The sequence below is a fragment of the Branchiostoma floridae genome, chromosome 5 (genome assembly GCF_000003815.2).
Source record: "Branchiostoma floridae strain S238N-H82 chromosome 5, Bfl_VNyyK, whole genome shotgun sequence".
Lineage (NCBI taxonomy): Eukaryota > Metazoa > Chordata > Leptocardii > Amphioxiformes > Branchiostomatidae > Branchiostoma > Branchiostoma floridae.
The window spans coordinates 10945640-10965381 of NC_049983.1; the positions used below are offsets into that span (position 1 = coordinate 10945640).

Genomic DNA, 19742 nt, shown 5'->3' on the forward strand with positions numbered 1-19742 from the left:
AGCCAAAACATCTTTTTAGCCCATGTAATACTTTTGATGAATACAAAGTACATGTACTATTATTCAACCCCTTATATGAAAGCAGAGTTTCAACAATTGCAAAGTCCCAAGCCTTTTTTATTTCAAAATGATATTTAGCACCTGCACTAGCATAATCCGGTTTTTACTACAGACTATAACGTTTATGAAACCCGGCTACAGAATTTTACAACATAATATGCCTGTTTCCTCCCAAAATTTGCTCCTCCCATCTCTCTTTGCAAAATTCACAAAAATTTATAACACTAAAAAAGGAACAGTGTAAAAGTAAATTTCTCTCTTTAAAAAAATCAAAAAACTTTTAACACTGAAAAAGGAAAAAAACTTTTTACTGTGTGAAGATTAACAGTTCATGCAGGTCTGTTATCAAAGACTTCTACAATTCCATCCTACCAGCTACAATTCTCATCTACAAGAAAAGGCAGATGGGGAAATAAGTTAGTGAGTAGATGGGGACTAAGCCCTGGTTAGCAACTTGTTAATGAGTTAATAACTAGCATGGGTCAAAATAGTCACTTTCCCAGAAGCTTGGATGTTTTATGACATCACAACTGTATCAGAATTTCTAACTTGTAACCTACTATTATCCGTTTACAGTTTGTGCCCACTTCCCAATGGCTGCCTAATACACTCGGGTAATACATTTGGTTCTTGAAGGTTTTTAGGTTTAATGGCTAACTGAATTGCACAAATCAGAATATTTTAGATATTGTCACAGTGTAATGTCATAAACTGACCAAAGCATCAGGAATGTGTAGTAAAAACTGTGTCTATTTTTGACCTTTATTTTCAACTTTTGTTAGAATGTCAGTGCATATGCTTGGCAAAGAAAGGCTGGTTATGAGGGGGATAGTGTGTTAAGTCTTGGGTTGGGTCACAGGTCTCCATTCCTCTAGGCCTGGCCATAGATAATGAATGGTCCCTTACCTGGAAGGGGTAGTTCGAGCCTTGAGAGAAAGAAGCAGGTGTAGAGATTAGGGGTAACAGTACAGCAAACAGTGAGCAACATGCAAAACAGGTGACACAAACAATGTACATGTAACCATCACATATGACAATGTACCATTAACCATCTTATACACAGGAGAACAACATATGGCAATGATAAGTGAAGTGGGCAAAATTTTTGAATTTTACTTACTGAAAAGAAGCATTTTTTCAACAAAATTTTGTTTTTTGACGAGTGTAGACCAGATATGAGCTTTAAAATCTTAAAGCTGTATAATAATGATAAAATAATCCTTGCTTTTTGTGTGATATTTCTATGAATCTGTAATGCTATATTTTTTAAACAAAAAACAATGCTGTCTTTTGCCATGAAAATATCAGCTGCTCTTTGATTCTTTTAATAGCTGCAAAATCAATTCTGATCACTATGATTCTGAAATCTTTTCTTTTTGCTGATTTCGATTCATTTCATCCAAGGACAGAGAAAGTAAAATTGGTTTTTATCAGGTTTTGTTGTTGTTGATTCCTGGTACTTCTGAAAGAAATGTAAATCAAAATATCTCTCCAATTTAGACCCTTTGACAGAAACAACACCACGGCAGTAACTGTTTTGAAGGGGAGCAGAAATGTTTAAAGTAGACATAAAGAAAAATAAACAACAAAGAATAACACTTACAAGCCATCTTAAAGTTCTCTGTACATGTATGACAGTTGTGCTTTCACCAAACAAAAATAGGAACACTGACAGATACACTGTCATACAGTGAAAATACATCAAGAGTATTTTCTATTCAACTGAAAGACCCTTTGGCATACAATTCAATTTGCCATATATAACTTGTGATGCAGTTTTGGAACAACAACCTGTTCCATGTAAAACAAAGAATGTCACACTTTGCATTCATATGATGCAGTTGTAACAAAATATGCATTGAAATGTAGACACTGGGAATATTGAAAGAAGTCAAAGGCCTTACCAAAGCCAGATCTTTTCCTGTCAGCTGCTGATTGATGTTGTGTGTCCGACAGCATGTTAAAATCGCTGGAAACAAGGGTGGCATAGGTCATTTACCTAATAACCAACTATATATATATAGTGAAGTAAGAAATAACTAAGGTGACCTCAAATCATTTTTACTATCATATATATCAACAAACTGTCTAAATGCATTCTTACCTGAATTCTCAAAATGCAGTGATGACTTTGAGATAAACACAGGCAAATGTGCATTTTGTTGAAAACTATTGTCCATCACATAATCAACTAAACTAAAAGTCTAAGACATACATGCAGTCCAGAGTGACAAAGATTGTCCTGTAAATTGGAGCAGATGGGTTTGATGTGGACCTACCTTCTGATGACGATTTCTATTTCTCCGTTGGACACACTGACAATCTTCAGAACCTCCTCGTATGTCTTGCCTGTTAGCTTTGCTCCATTCCACTCCAGCACCTGTGCACCTACACGACATATAAACCATGAATTGTATTAGATTAACAGCTCTGCCTTTCACCTTAACTTGACATTGGAGATTCATTTCATTCATGTAGAAGAGATTATTATTTGCTTCATGATCTGAAATGCTCAGAGGTGTCTGTGCAGTTGCTTCGACATACATGATGCAAGTCATACATAGTTGTAGTACTCAGTTCTCATACAACTGACCAACAAATCAAAGACTGTTATAACAGTCTGAATACTGTTGCATTCCTATCTAAGAATTTACTTTACATGACATAAGTCAAAAGATGTAACGTACTGTTACAGTAGAACACAACAGTCTTTGATTCGTTGGTCAGTTGTATGAAAACTGAATACTGTTGCATTCACATCTGTGGTATAGAATTTACTCAGGCAAAGAACCCCTTCTGATTGAAGATTCTACTAGTACTACAGCCTAAAAATACAAGCAGAAGGTGACCTAGAACAAAATGACAACCCTTACCCTCGAACAGCCCTTCAACTTGTTCAGCAACACCACCGGGATATATTCTGGCCACGTATGCCCCGATTTCTCCCCGTCCGCCCGGTATCTCCTTCCCACCGACCACTCGTAGACCCAGGCCATTACCTGCATAGCGGGGGTAATTTAGGGTCATTCTGAATCCTGCCAGACACTTAAGAAGGTTAGATGAAGGAAAATCTGCCAGGCTCATTGGTCGAGGTAATGGCCTTTTAACCATTAGGGGTCACATTAGACTCCATCCACTAGCTTGCTTGTTTTTTTAAGTCTGTTTCAAGTAGTGCTAAAGTGTGTCAGGATGATACTTTGATAAGACATATGAATGACCTTGAAGATCATCATTATCATTCTTGAAGATCCAGTAAGGGCATATTTTAGCAAGCCTAAATTGGTCCATGAACAAATCTTAAACAAATCACAACGAATCACAATGCCTTTTTCTTCTTGGATAATTCTCTTAGAAATCTTGGATAATTCTCTTAGAAATCTTCAACAAATCGCAACAACTTTTCTTCTTGGATAATTCTCTTAGAAAGGTTGGCCTCAGAGACTATGCGAGCCTTAAAGTATTACCTAATGTTATAGATACATACATACGACAACATATTGAAAAGTTCTTACCATCAAAATTGATACCACAGCCTCTGAATACCTCACTAACATTTACCTGACTAACAGTAAATCTTATCAGAAAAAGGGTCAAACGACTCAAACCAATCCCCATAGTAGTCATTCTGGCTCAACAAAAAATTGTACTTGTGAATATTTTTCCAAAATAATGATTTCACGCCCAAATTTATTGCAAAATTCATCTAAAAAAGGGACGCAGTCAAAAAGTCATCATCATCATTAGTCAAAACACCGCGGTCATATACAGACTACTATAGATAGCAACAAACTGCCAAATGATTAATCTCTTTGCATTATTCAGCTAATGTGCAACATCCTTTATGGCAGTGATCATAAAGCAAATGGTTGACCTTACCTTGAACAGACCTGTCCTTGGGGTCCCTGCTGAGGTAGTACTTTCTTGTCGGGAACTCGTACATGGATGTTGGTCGTTGTGCCTTGGAATGTAAAAAAAGCTCAAAATTCGCATCGTGTGATTACAATCAAATCTGATGTTCCATCAAAATTATCAAATCCTAACAGATGGTAACCTTTAAATCCTTAATGGAACTTAAGCTTTCTTCTTTCTCAAGTTCTTCCACAGTATTCCCCTCTGCCTTCTTTTATTTGTTTTGGCCAGGTAACAAATGCATCATAAATGCATCACTACAAATTTTCCATTTTGACTGAAGTCCCTAAACTTCTACAAAGTGTAGTGCAATTCAGGAAGGTCTAATGCCAGTGATATTCTATCTAAACTAAATGGATTACAATACCAACTTTCAACCAATCAGGTTTCTACAACAATCAGCCAATCAGGATGCTGCTCAGAACATCCAATCAAAAGGCAGAATGATAACAAGATAGATACAAGATTAGGCTGATATTTTGACCTTGATTCCTTAAAAATTGTTTTTACCGAAATTTATGAAAATTCTAAACCCTGGTGGACCTTGAGGGCGACAAGAAAGTGTGTAAATCGCTGATAATAAGTAAGAACCCACTTTTCTTTTTCTGTGCTGTTCCAGGATGGTGACACCTCCCTCCTCCAGCCGTTCCATGAATGGCTGGTCATCTTCGTCCATTTCGTTCCAGACGTCGCGGGAGAGCTGCGCAACCGAGTCGTGCAGGCGGAACGTCCCTGTGTAGGCTGGGGAAACAACAACAGTTCAGGTACATACACACAACACACACGTAGGTTAAAGGGGTAGGGGAATGCAGAAGATTCCAACTATCAGCTACTAGTGCATTATTTTTTATTTTTATATTCTGAAGCCTGCCCAAGGGCGCACCCGGGGTAGTCACGACTTCAAATATCAACACATATTTGCACGCACCGATATCTACAAACATTCTTTTTTCCCACGCACAATTCCCGAGTGGAATGCCCTGCCTGGCACGGTTGTAAGCGCTCCCAACGTTGAGCACTTCCGTGCCAGGCAGGCGGCCTGCCCGCCCTAACCCGGGAGCCTCAGCTCCCCCCCCCTACTTTTGCCCCTCGCGGGGTCATTTGGGGGTATCCTATGTAGATGTAGATGTAGATGTAGATTTTAGCCTCCTGGTTGCTCTCGCGCGCGCGCGCGTTCTTGTTGTTATCCAAGAAAAGAAGTTTCAATTTGATCACATTTACACCGCAGGTAACGTAAGATTTATATCACAAACTTAAAAAGGAAGTAACAGCCATTCTCACCATATGATAGAACGGTAGAATAGCATCTTTGTACGTCTTTTTATTAAGAAATACCGGCGTTTAAAATAGAGAGGTGTCACGCAGAGATAATTTCGGGATTTCAATATGGCGCCTAAAAGGTCAGAGGGCATATTGCGCATATGATGTAAGATGACTCAAATGATATCGCGGTATTCTCTTTAACTGGTCGGGTCTCTCCTGCCCAGTGCTATCTTTGTACTTACGAAACTTTCTGGTTATGTTGTTGATTTATGTGTTCTTTCGGTTAAAAACGTAAAGGTTGATTGGAAGCGCCCTGCTTTAGCTGTACAATAAAGGTCTTTCATGCTGCAAGTAGTAAATTCATTACTTCCTTGCTGTAACTTTGAGTAACCTTGCAATGCCTAAAAGTTCATTTTTTTTTGATGTTCAAAGTCGACTGCTGACTGGCCAGAGATTGTGCTTGTTCATTTGTCACTCCAGAACTACTTGGAATTTCAGGGAACGTAACTGTACTTTAAAGGTAATTTGTTGCTGACAACCCTGTACTTTTTCCTGGGGCACCGCCATTGCGCGAAACGGCGATCAGCATTTATCACTGACTGGTAGATAAACTTGATGGGCGCCGTCCCTCAATTTAGACCACACAGAGCGACCGCGTTCTTCTAACGAAGGGAAGGAGCATAAATCATGAAGATAACATCAACGTAATCCTAGAGATCTCTCCCTCGCCCCATCATGTACGTAGGTTATTCTAAGTTGGCGATTACCACATTGATGAAGTGCCACGAAGGCTTGTTCTGCAATGCACTCACGAAGAAAGCTAACGCTATTCACTTTGAGATTTAGTCTATGTATATGCATGTAGCTACTAGCTACCCTTGGTTACATTTTTGTGTTAGATCAAATATTATGCTCTAGGTTATTAAGAAATACAGGAATTATAATTGGTTTAATCAAACCGTAGAGGGTCCCCTATAGCTAAGACGTCACTAAAGAAGACATATTATTATGATTTGCTTTTCAGTTTTGCTTTGGGATATAGCCCATCAACTTGAACGTGGCCATGGGTAGCTGGAACTGTCCCTTTAGGCTGTGTTGTGTCGTAGAATAGATGGTACTCCCCTGAAGTTGAAGAGCGTCAAACCATTTGCACTGCAACTCATTCCGGCACGAACTAGAGGCAAAATTGGGGTCGTGCTCTAGTCGCACCTGGAGTGCGTGAGAAAGTACGGGCTAGACCAACCAAATAAGATATCTGTCATTGATGCGACTCAAGGGTCTTCATTTTCATTTTGCTCTTTGCCCCAGGAAGTCGCCCTTTGTCAAACAATTAACCTTTGAAATAGAGAAGACGAATACCGTTTCAAGCTCAACTATGATATATATGAAGATATGAAGTCAAACCTTCTAGTTTTCAACCAACTATGAGATAGTTCTTAAAGTATGGTATTATACAAACCCTTATGATTTTCAATTAAAAACGTGCAACACATTTGTAAATGTATCCTACAACGTAAGATGTATTTTCCACCCTTAAGAGACAAATGTACTTACTTTCATCATCGGAGAAGGGCTGTCTGTCATCATAGCCTCTTCCTCTGCCGAACATCTCATGGTCGGGGAATGAGTGCGCCATGGCGGCGCTTCCCACGGGGAGGTCCCCTCTGCGGCTCCTTCGCGGCGGTATGGAGATGGGTGCTGATCCGGGCGGACCTACCGGACTTACAGGACTGTCGTCCTTGTAGTCCCTACTTCGACTGCGTCTGGGCAGACTGTCGGCACGAATGTTTAAGTCTGTGGGCTTCCGCACCGTCGAGTACAGTCTGCTTGTGGACGCGTACATTTGTCGGGGGCCTCTGCGCATATGTCCTGCCGAATTTCTTCCAGGGATACTTTCTAATGATCCAACATGCCAGGCCGACTTAGACACCCCTCTATCTAGAGACGCACTGGCTTGTATAAGTCTTTCCTTATCTACAGATTCCACCTGCTTGTACTTCCCTTCCAGTAGAATTTCGTACCTAATTCTAGACTTCTTGCCATCGTCGTCCCCAGACGTCGAGCCTCGCCTGTGCATGGCCTTCTCTATTTGTGACATGGTCTCGTTGCCGATGATGCTCCGCTGGCTGGGAGACCTCGACTGCGCCAGCGATGATTGGGACGCCTCTCGGGTTCTCGGAAGGGTCATAGAGCTGCCCGCCTCGGCTGTAGTTCTGGCGGACTCGATTGCGATTGGGTCAAGTGAGTATACCCTTCCAAACCCATCGTGGGAGTTACTCGAATGGAGCTCGTTTCCAGGGGTTTCCCTGATTGGAGAGAATCTGCTCAGTGGGTCCGAGCCCTGTCGCCTATGTTTCTTCTTAGGCATTGATGGTGTGGCTGATGGCGGTGCGATAGTATGTTTCAATCCTCCGGCGTCTGCGACTGCTGCTTTCTGTTTCCTCTCTTCTCGTCGTAACGACTCTACACTTGCTGCTTGCCTAGGGGAATCTACTGGAGGGGAAGTAATTTTCGATCCACTTTCACTCAACTGTTTACGGAGGGTCTTGAATTCTTCGCTCTGCTCTAGCTCGTCTGCCAAGTCCTTTGCTGAGGTGGTCTTCTCTTGCTTTTCTTCCGGAAAAGAACTATCATCAAGGAGATCGTGAAGAGATGGTACTCTTCTTTGGGCTGGGAAAGAAGTTCCCTTTCGACCTTGTGTGCTAGAAGGCTCTGTGGAGTCCAACTCATCCAGCCCAAACAAGCGATTTGCATCGGTCTCTATCTCCTTAATGATTTCAGAAATGTCCGTCACGGTTTCGTAGTTTATTCGCTTCTCCATCATGGCTTTGTATGACTCGTCCTCTGGAAGCTCTGGACTGCTGCTGCGACTTGATCGCCTACTGTCGTGCGTCATGTCGTCACGCATTTCCCTTCTCTCCCGCCTGCCCCTGGTGGGGACGGCCGCATCCCCACCAGCTATACCCTCCGGCCTCGCTGCCCTGCCCTCTCTTGCTACCTCAGTATCTCGCGAAGATGATTTGTTGTTTTCTTCTTTCGCGCTTGCTGGCTGGTACGTCCACCCGCTCTTTAGCGAGTAAGTATCGACCTTTTCGGATGTTCGGTCTTTGATCCCTGATTTTTCCTGGTCAGATGTAGCTGCGGCTGCTTCTCGTTCGGCAGAGAGGGCTCGGGTGCGGCTGATTTCGCTGTCCGAGTAGAATCCCCTGTCATCAGGAGGGGAGAGGATGGAGTCCAGGTGCAGCTTCCCCTCGGCCCGCAGCTTGGCTCTTAGCCGGGCCTTCTCTACCTGCTTCCGCGCCATCTCTAAGTCCATCATCTTTTTGCGCTCAGTTGAACGGTCAGTTGTTCTGTCTGCTGTCCGCTCGACTGTCCGTTCAGCTGCCCGCTCGGCTGTTCGCCCAGCTGTCCGCTCGACTGTTCGCTCAACTGGCCGTTCGGTTGATCGCTCTGTCATTCTATCAGCAGATCGCTCACCTGCGAATAAAAGAAGGTATTAAAGTTTGAACAAAAACTGAGTGAGACAATAACTGTTTCCCTGAAAGAGGCAAGCTACATGCATACTACTTGCAAGTATATATGAGATATGCTTATCATACTCTATGAGGCACAGTTGGTAAGATACACACTGCCTTGAATTCTCTATATGAATATTTCAGCGTTGCTTTTGACGCTGAACTTGTCTTCAACCCACCATTCATTTCAGAAAATGCACAAAAGCAATCTTTCTTCCAACGGGGAATTGCTCAGAATGCTGTTTCATCCAATATCTGCTGCACCACCAGATGTCCCACGTACATTGGATAAGGTATTAGGGTTGAACTACTAAGGAAGCCGCTGGCAATGTGCACGTCTATGACTCACTGCTCTGACGAACATCTGGCACGCTACTAGTCAAATGTCTGCTTAAAACATCCGCTTCGTAGGTGTATTCTTTAAGAAGTTACGATTAGCTTTAGGAAGATTACTAGAAACCAATGACAACGCCGTTCAGGTAGGTAAATGACAAGCGTCATCGCGTGGATTATGTTCATACGTACCGCACACGTATGTACCTAGTACCTGTTTCACGTTGTGCACGTGCGTGATAGCGTCGTAGTTGTTTTCTTTGGAACAATGCCATTAGATGGCTTTAGAAAGATTACGGAGAACATTGGCAACGCCGTCCAGGTAAACGGCAAGCGTCATCGCGTGGATTACGTTCATACGTACCACACACGTATGGACCTAGTTCGTGTTTTACGTTATGCACGTGCGTGATGGGGTCGTATATATAGTTGTTTTCTTTGGAACTATGCCATTAGATAGCTTATAGAAAGGTTACGGAGAACATTGGCAATGCCGTCCAGGTAAATGGCAAGCGTCATTGCGTGGATTATTTTCGTAGTTTTAAGCCACACACGTATGTACCTGGTACCTGCTTCATGCTTCACACCTGCGTGATAGGGCAGCACGCCCACACCTATCATCATCGTCACTGTATACGTAATATATCTTGTACATTCTTTATAGTCATCCTTTAAGATGTATCCCATAGAATATGCCAACTTGTGCCTATCAGTTGGACAAGGCGGAAATGATTGATGTCTTTTCAAAAAGCAATTTTAGCTATCCAATAGCCTCTTAACTCAACAGCCGTACTACTACAGGTATCATCTAACCTGCACCACTTAACGTTTTCAGTAACGAGCGGCAGATGACGCATTACCATTCTCCAACTGTCACCTAAGTGGTTTGGTGCGTAGGGAGTTGCCGCGGCTGACTCTTGATATGGCAAAACTCCACATGGAAAAACCTGAGGCATATCTTGGTTGCACAGGAACAAAAACACTATCGTTAACTTGTCAGAGGCCGACGTTTTTGAGTGCAAAATGGAGGTTGCGGCACATCGTTATTTGTGCCTTTCGCTGCAATACACATTCGTCTTGTACAGGTGTCCTGAACTCACCCCGATGCAGAAAGGTTGCAACTGTTATTTGCAATATTGCAACTGCTACTTGGCTAAAGGAATTACGTCTCACAATGACACATGATCGAATCATTCGTTGGAGAGCTGGACAACTGCACTGTTGGGCTCATTGCACTGTTGGGCATATTGCCCCCTGTACAACAGACAATCGTTTCAGTACAAATTTTGGTTTCCTCCACCGGTTAACCATTCGATGGATAAAAATCTAAAGGGTGACGTCCTCAAATGGTTAATGCATTGTTTCATTTTTTATGAAAAAAAAAGACGTGCACACCCAAGCCTGCGGGTTATTAGCTTGTCCAATGCACATCCGGCGTCCTTCATGAATTCCCCTGTGTGGGAGCTCATGCGATGTCTTTTGTGTGCGGAGAAAACCTAAGCATTAATCAAAGATGTGTTTAGAAATGCCACGCAAATCTGCAACATTTGGAACTCTTTGAACAGTGTTTAAAATTATTTATTTGCCGTACGGCATATCAGCTGTTGGTAAAAACATCCGTTTGCATATTGATCGAGTACGATTGTAATGTTATTGAGTACTTGTACAAAAAATAAAATCTCTCCGTGGGGCCATATTCTCCTAAAATAAACAACGCTTACGACTTATACTACCAACATGTGATTTCCGGTGGCGACCAGGGTCTTATGAGATAAAATCTAGTGCACCCTGCTGCGCTAGGGCCCGATCCACAAAGATGAAAACGAAATGAACGAGAGATTTACAGTGCGTATCCGTAAAGCAGGGTAAAAATAAGTTCATTCTGCCTCCACTGCCAAATTTATACCGACTTATGCTGTTCATGCAATATTGACATAAGGCGTTTGTAGTTAATCATAGGTCAATACTAAACCGTAAGATAGATTGCAATGCCCCATTTTAATTGGTCGTAATATATCCAATATAGTTCTCTATATACATTTGGAACCTGTTCAAATCGTAACAATATGAGGTTTGGGTTTATTAAGATCAACAATCAGCTTGACAATTTACATTACAGCTATTCTTCCCGTGGTCCATTAAGCATATGAATCGGAAAGACGATATAAATCAAGTAATGTAGAAATCAATGGTCTACGGAATAGACGAATAACATCCAATGGGCATTTCTCTGTAAAGACCAAATGACCACTTCAACATAGCTGATATGACCATGATATGATTATTAGGCTTTATCAATGCAAGATTAAAGCTGTCGAAAGCGGAGTGAATTCACACGTTCTTGTTATATTCTAATGTTACCACAGTCGTAGATAGTGTTATGTAACAGCTGGTCCATGCCGATTGCACGCTTGCCTTCCTCTAGCTGGTCCTGTCCAAATATTTGTACATGATGCCTTTGTTAAGGCGTATTGGTTTACCCGTCATTTTTCACAATATTATGACAAGCCATAGTGACGATCTTTAAACATAGTTACAGTGAGCCAAGATGGCGGCAAATATTCTCTCACCTTGTCGATGGTAGAGATATTGCCTCTACATCCCAGTCAAAGTAGCCCTCTTCATGCTCGTATTCAAACCTCCCCTCAAACATCTAACACACCCATAACTGTTTTCGGTCCACCCCCCAAGGGTATGATCACTACAAGTCAAAATTAGCTTTTTGAGATAATCGTCTTCAAAAACGTTACGCGCGTCGAAGAGGCATGGCCCATTTTTCTCATGCTACAGGCCATATTCGTACCAGTTCCGTGTCTGAATGGCATCGTGTGTTCGCACGCATCATGAACAACGTAGTAATGGATGTTTTATGTGTAAATGTGTGATAGCGCTTTCCTGAAATGTATTGGGGAGGGCAGGGCACCCGTGTGATTTTAGTACTGTTCAAAATACAGCATTATCTATTATTCAAACAGTCTAACTGGATTGTTAACGGTAGTCTCATAAATCAGTCTGGACAGGTCCATGTTTAACCCACCATGAGTCATTTTAATAGCACTCCACGGTTACTACGTTTGGAGTAATCCTGAGTGCTACGTTTCAACATGGCCGCCTGACTCGGTTGCTTTTAAGCCCATTTTATACCTACGTCGAAAGATAGTGGCAAACAACACGTAAGTGTCGAAAATGCCAGCTATTTGAGAGTAGCGATTGAATCATGGAGGTGCTCGCATTTACTTCTCGCTTAATAACATAAATTTGACGTTTTCAAATATTGAGCTACTCTCTTTTTCGCTCTGCTATGGATGACTGGTATTACATTCACATATCCCGCCATTAGGCCTTGAAGTGGCTAAACACACTACCCTGTGGTTGTCTTTAAAGCCTATGGTTACAAGGGTTGCGAAGGGTACCACTGGCGTCATGTCGTTATTATAAGACTCTTGCCTGGCCATCATGTCTCCTCTTTCCATTACCTGCCCAGCTACGATACACACTTATCTCAGCGCGCTACTATCCACGCAACTTCCGTTGCCGTCAGGACACACTTAATCTGTCCGTGGTGCTTATTTCTGTGACGTTCTTCTTCCGCGCAACCCAAACCTCTCCCGGCCTCGGCCGCATGCGAATCCGAACGGCCCAACTCAAGCACATATCATCAATTTACATCTCACCAGTACTGGTCTACCGAGCAATGATTAAACAGATGAGGTCATTCAATTTGATTAGCTTAATTCTCCGAGCCTGTCAACCACCGAGTCGCTAAGTATTTTAGACTGTGGCTGATGGGCGGGTTCACCAGTGAACCTTAAAAAATAATATGCACCCTCATGCCCTGTAGCCGCAAAGGTTAGCAATGTGAAGCAAGTCGGTGAATCATCCAGCTATTTACTCACTACCGCAGTAAAGATCTTTCAATCGATGACTTAAGATGTGTACGCACAATGTTGGCTTCGGCTTGGAGCGGCCATATAATATCAAGCAATAGATTTTCGTAGAAAGCAGGTAGGCATACTAAGAACTGGACAAGAAGGGGCTCACTCACCGGCTTTCGAAGCGTCCGTAGTTTCCATCTTGATCCGCTCCTGCTTCCGCTTCTGCTGCAGACTCTCAATGGCCGCTTGGCGCTCTCGCTGCTTCTCGGGCCCGGTCTTCGGCAGGCTGGGTGTGGCGCCTGGAGGGAGATCGGGGAGCCTTCTGCGCACTCTGTGCGGCCTGCTCGCATCGCTATCACTGCTGTAACCCTACGGAAACGGTCAAAAGGAGAAGTGAAAGGCGGCTTACCACGGAGATTACATCCCTACATCGTGATCCATGGGGGGCAACGTCCAATCGCATGTGATGAACGATAATTGCACGATTAGTCATCCAATTATTGTTGCAAACGTGACGCACACGGGCGAACTCCACCCACAGAACCGTCACGGTAAAGGTGGAATACCCACTGACAGAGAAGGTGTCTCCCCCCGGCTATAATTAGGCCGCGGGGGATGGCCCGGTCCAGGAACGCATCTATTCCAAAGCCCGGTCCCTGGCAAGCGTACAACGTCCTACTTCCAGTTCGGACAAAAATTGATTCCTGCGCTCCCCGAACATTTACATAACGGCACCGTTGATCATGGTTGCTGCCGCCGCTGCTTCTCCTGAATTAAAGGAACACGAGCTGGAATCTTTCGTCATGGCACTCAATATTTCGCGATGTATACCCACTGGGACAATCTCAACAAGACGATATATTCCGAAAATGAAATCAATTCATTTTGCGCGACCTAGACGTAATCTGCGCATGATTCAGTATTCACAGACGGCCTACAGTCCTCGTACGATGTACAAATTTTGGTGATCAATACCTCGGAGTGATCGTCAAAGCTTTGTTATGTACTGCCTGTTGGGACCAAAAGGGGTTTTATCTAACATAATTTCACTACTTTGTTAATTAGTAACACTGTCGATATTCCTAATTTTTTGGGAGATGGACGTCCGGGGAAAATTGGTTTCGCCATTTGTCACTGGGCCGTGTCGACCGATCGCAGCCATTTTCCACGCCGGTCCGTCATAGCGACAAATTATTTATGGATGCCGCGGGCCATTCCTGTCCCCCAATTCGTTTTAGCCTTTTGTACGACTGTGGCATAAAAACAGCCAATAAATGCAACTTATATGCGTCCTTTGTGGTCATATTTTAAGGGAATTTTCCGTGAGAATCCAGGTAAATAATTAACTGTGAATAAAATCATGTTATACGTTTGCCTTAAAATCTTATGTACCTTTCTGTATTAACGCTAGAATGTGTTGATGCTAGGTTAATCTACTACCGAGAGTGCTGCCTATAATGTTATTTCGCTGGCTATAGGATCAAGGATGATTTTGTCATGTATATCATCACAGCCAGGCTCAACATCAATAGTTTCCCGACCTTCACCTCCTGGATTAGCTACATGGCTCTACCATTTGAAGCCAGAGCCGGATCAATGCCACGAAAAGTCTGGCAAACTTGCACAAAGGCGTGTCTGTGCCAGTCATCTTGCCATCTCAATTACCGTGGTCGACCAAGGGATGAGGGAAAAAGCCATGACTTATTGGAGACCTTTGGAAGTCCGAACCCAACTGCAGTCTCATGAAAAGAACATGAGAAAATTGTAACAACCAGTTCCGGAGAGCAATCGGTCAAAGGGGTATGGAGAATGAACTTTCCTCGTCAAACCATCTCTTTGTGTATCGGCCAATAAAAACGTGCCGAGTAATAACTTTCATGTCTGAATACAAGAGCACTTTTTCTTGTAGTTGCTATGTAGAAATATGTCTCATTAGTTACCGATAGAAGTACCCTCTAAGCTTGTTGGAGTTGTCCTGCTTACTACTTGTACTTTTATATAGGTGGCGCTTCTTAGAGACCGGACGGCATGGGCATCATCATCATCAGTCGATTGGGGACGATCTTACAGTCTTTGCCACTTTCTGGGCGGCAATCTTCTCCTCATTGATACAAAGATTTGTGACACGCATAAAATTACAAATAATCTCATTTCTGTTCCACTGGTGCTGTCATGCTCTTCGACGTCCAATAACCGTTACAGCAAGTCGTCGGTAGAATGACGAATTACGCCCTATACGTATACCTTATACCGACCTTGTGCAAGACGACATTTATAAGATAATTTTGGAGCAATCCAGTTCCACACCCGGGCGCATTGGAGCGGTAACAGGACCCAGGCTTGGGTCGGGATAATTATCAATCATTCAGTGTCAACCACCAAATGGATGAGCTGCCATGGTTTTATGGCGAATAGTTTTAACGGTGATTACTGGTTTCACTGGATAAAACTGAATGGCGAATGCATGGTTTACCCAAGTTTTGAATTGTTCCGTGGTAGAGACTGAAGAAATGGTAAGTGTAACTGGCTACTACTACTTTCCAAGAAAGAAAAACACAGCAGTCATTTCATGTCGTTCCTTTTGTCTGTGAGCTGTACTTGATATATGTGTGTGCTCTCTGTGTGCGCACGTCAATGTCATGAATGTGTTTTTTCCGACAGAAACTTTCAAAGCACGCCTGGTCCGTAACTCATCCCTGCCCATAGGGCAAGGAGCCCGCTTAACTGTCTAGAAATAACGATATAGTTCAGAGAAGAACAATATTGGTATCTCCTTCTTGATGGCGGTAGGCCCGAAGACTGACTGCCCCAGACTTCTCAGCAGACGCTGTCAAAGGATAACGTTATTAAGGCTTCCACCAACAAGACGAATCTCTTTTAAGGCCCATGAAGATCACGTAAATGATTCGTATCAAGACCACGACGAATAGTTTGCATAATCTTACAAAAGGAAACGTATGCCTTTCGGGTTGAAAAATGCACCAACTATTTTCACACAACCTCGCCTTTTCGAACTACCTTGGGCCACCCCTATGACTAAACTATAGCGTAGATCATCATACCATTGGTGCACGAATGATCGATGCTGCACAAAAGAAAACGTATGCCTTTCGGGTTGAAAATTGCACCAACCATTTTTACACAACCTCGCCTTTTCGAACCATCTTGGCCCACCCCTATGACTAAACTGTGGCGTAGATCATCATACCATTGGTGCACGAATGATCGATGCTGCACATATGCTGCCGTTATTTATGGATTTTGATGAATAAGGCAGCAAGAGAAATATTACATGATGAGCCTTTGCTTTTAATGGACCGAACTTAAAACGTAAGCAACAAGGTTATAAATTCTAAGTGCAGTCTAGAGCTCTTGGGTAAATTTCATTTCAGCGCGACGACGCACGCGCGCAGCAATAGAGCGTTTGGAGAATTAATCAATTGAACCAGAACTTCATTCATTACCAGCGGGGCAGCTCTCCGTGTACTTTTGACTCCCATGTGTAATATCACTGGTGTAAGGAAGAATAATGGTCCTAATATGCTACGCTCTGACTGTGGTAGGCGTTGTTGAAAGATCTAAAGAACGTTCTTCTTAAAAAATCTTTCCTTGTGCGGTTGCATGTAATTGGATATGTATACTAAGATATTAATATGAAGGGCACATATAGAGTAGAAAAGTGTAAGAAAGATGGTTTGTCTTCCCTGCCAAATTAAGATGGTGGAACATAACAGCGAGTCTAACTTATTATGAGAGACAAAATAAATGACGAGGATGCTGAAATCTCTTCTTACGACGCAGTCTTTTCACCCCAGTACCTTTAAGTATGCAGTAAATGTACCCATCTAATTTGAAGAGCTGGAGTATGTCCAAACTTGGTGTAATATCCCCACCCATGTACCGATCTAATATCAAAAGTAATCCCCTTGACGTCCACGTCAGATTCTTACAAATTTTGAGTGAATCGAAAAGTCTATTAAGTTTAGTTCTTTAGACAGAGAAGTCAACGAAACGCTTTCTAAATTTCAATGAGATATACCCATAAACTAATTTAAAGTACTTTTATCTACATGTATGTTTCTAATACAGGATGGAAAGTAGATATTATTAAGTAGATAATATCTGCGTTTCAACCTGGCGCACGTCTCAGTAAGCTACCCGCCCGATGAGTGGCGGTATGAGAAGCACATCCTCTGCGGTTATGTCTGTTTCGATCCAACATCAATGTCGTTACGTGGAACACCGGAGGGAACCTCCATCCAAATTATTAAGTGCGTCTGATTTCCCAAATGGGTCTCCATGTAAAAGTTTCTTGTCATTATTTCGGAAATCATTGTTATCGAATTACAGATTCTGTCCACCGTTTCCCCTCGTGGTCTGGGTGCATTTTTCATCGGTTCCAATTAGGTACGTGACAGGCCCGGCGAGCCGGAGTGCCTCCAATCCTAGCCAATTCCATTATTGTTTCAATTTTCACCAATTCACACGTTATCAAATTATATAGGTCTGGTACTCCCAGGAATTCTCTCTGGCCTGCACAACTGCTGACGGTGAACCCATGTACACTCACTACTGTAGTTCAACCACGCCACGTATGTGGAAACGTAATGAACTGTCTAGTCTGATGTTGAACCACGCTGCTGAGGTAGACATCCTCTGTCCATAAAAGTGGCTAGCCAGACTTTGACTTTATGAGTACTGGATCCTATTTTCTGAGCCAATCATTTACTTAAAGCCTAGCATCCTATTACCACAGGGAACGAATATTAAAAGGGCAGAATACACATCTTACCCTTCATGTTTTTTAATCTACAATATACGCCCCAATCAGTTTCTTTAAATCAAGTTCGCGCACATATACCGTTGGTGCATTGAGCCACGTGTCAAAATCGCTACAAAGGTGGGAGTCTGTTTTAAGGAGTACTTGATGCACTATAGATACCTAATGGGATCGCGTACTCACCCGCATTGTCCACTGTCTAGCAGGCATGATGTCAAAGAGTGTGTCACCACAACGTCCTTGTCTGAGTGCCTGTCTGGGACGGTTTTCAGGATCTGAATCAGAGCGGCTTCAAAGCTTTCATCCTCCGACAAGAGATGGCGCGGCGACGTGAGCACGTCCAACCATCACACAGTCCCCCGGAGTAAGACGGGAATGTAATCCGCCGGGGTCTTTAATAACATTTCCCCCCATGAAGCGACAGGAACGAATTGTACGGCAGTGCATCATGTAGCTAATTTACTGTGCTATAAATGGAGTGGCTAGTGGATTAAGTACTCTACTGGAAGTTTGTCTCTGTGATACGCGTATGCAGTTGTAACAAGCGATTGCGTACAGATAATCTGTAACATACCCCCAGATAAGACAGCCGTCGATCAAGATGTCGAGACAGAATGATGTAATCTTGTTTCAAAGAATAAAGGATGTAGTTACGATATCCATAACGGACAAGGGCAATGTTTTAATCGATCAAAACTGTGATTCCCCATCTTTATGTACGTCTACATCAGATATAAGAAATGGTCATAACAATGGCATTATCGATCATGAAATGAGCGATCGTAAGCTTCTATAAAATCTCTAGAAGTAACACCAACCGCCCCTGTAGGTAACATCTTTCACTGTATAGGGGGCGCTTGTGATCAACGTGTGAGTTTCAGTCTGTTTGATATTCTACGCCTGACTGCTCGCTTGAGATGACGTAGCCATTGAAGGAAGTAGGATTAGGACTGACCACCCATGCTGTCTATTAGCCTAAAAGCTTCTACCGCACGTACCGCGAATCAATCAATGCACGTTTTGGGCTCGGAGGCCTAATTTCTTGACTATGGATATACCACATAGGAACTGACAAGACCGTATCTGCTTCAAATTAGATTAAATTGAATTAAATTAAAATTAAATTAAACGAACCCCTACTTGAAGCAAATATATCGAATACTACTTAGTTGTAATTTTCAAGCTACGTTTCTATGTTCTTCTACATTCATTGCAGACATCTATGGCCGACGATTCACGTGGGAGTGAGCGTGGGAGCTTTCTAGATACTTTAGATAATTATGCATACATGAATGTCGGGTCATATATATTTGCCTTGTACTTCCATTGACTATACAGATGCTCATTGTGATGCATGGTTGTGTACTGGCTCTGAAGGCAGAACGTATACTGTTACTTGGTGTTCTAACATACCCACGTGATACAGGGTGTCCATCTACTCGGGCTATCTTCTCAATGTGTAGTGTATCAACCAACAATGTTTCACATACTCTTTCCTGGTTTAACCTAAAAATGGGATTACAGCCTCTAAAAAGCACCCAACGAGCCTCCTGCTGTCAGAATGTTTGCATATATTGACCGCTAAGGATGCAGTGCTTAAAGGACTGTAACTATCCACCAGGCACGGAGACATGATAAGACAGGTCGATGCCGGCGATCGATCGCTAAATCTCTTTGCATAAAACATGGGGGAGATTTCCAAACCGTGCGGTCCGGGTATTTCACGGTCACTGTCATGGTTTTCTTTTCGCGCGAAGTTCATTTGGCGTTGGTAAGATTAGATTCAAATACTACCCACACAACACTTCTGGCTAGGAGTACATCGCAAGAAAAGTTACTCTCCAAATATTTCATCTAAAAACAAAAGCTGAAATTGCGACGTGATTCCATCTGATTTTGATACTAATTGCTACTGCCTGCAAACGTTAGATTATATTTCAGTTCTCTTCTTACTTCATTTCTACTTGTCTTTTATGTCAGTACTGAACCTTTGATACAACTTTCTTC

General features: G+C 42.7%; 1 protein-coding gene across 1 annotated transcript in view; it reads right to left on the reverse strand.

Moving 5' to 3' along the window:
- Positions 1-19742, reverse strand: part of LOC118415104 (protein piccolo-like) — a 42116-nt gene that overhangs the window by 19599 nt on the left and 2775 nt on the right. The window contains exons 2-8 of the mRNA XM_035819462.1: positions 13126-13324; positions 6787-8709; positions 4565-4710; positions 3937-4018; positions 2934-3059; positions 2340-2448; positions 1965-2029 (exon numbers count right to left, since the gene is read on the reverse strand). Coding sequence (XP_035675355.1) covers positions 1965-2029; positions 2340-2448; positions 2934-3059; positions 3937-4018; positions 4565-4710; positions 6787-8709; positions 13126-13324 — 2650 coding nt within the window. The remainder of the gene's footprint in view (positions 1-1964; positions 2030-2339; positions 2449-2933; positions 3060-3936; positions 4019-4564; positions 4711-6786; positions 8710-13125; positions 13325-19742) is intronic.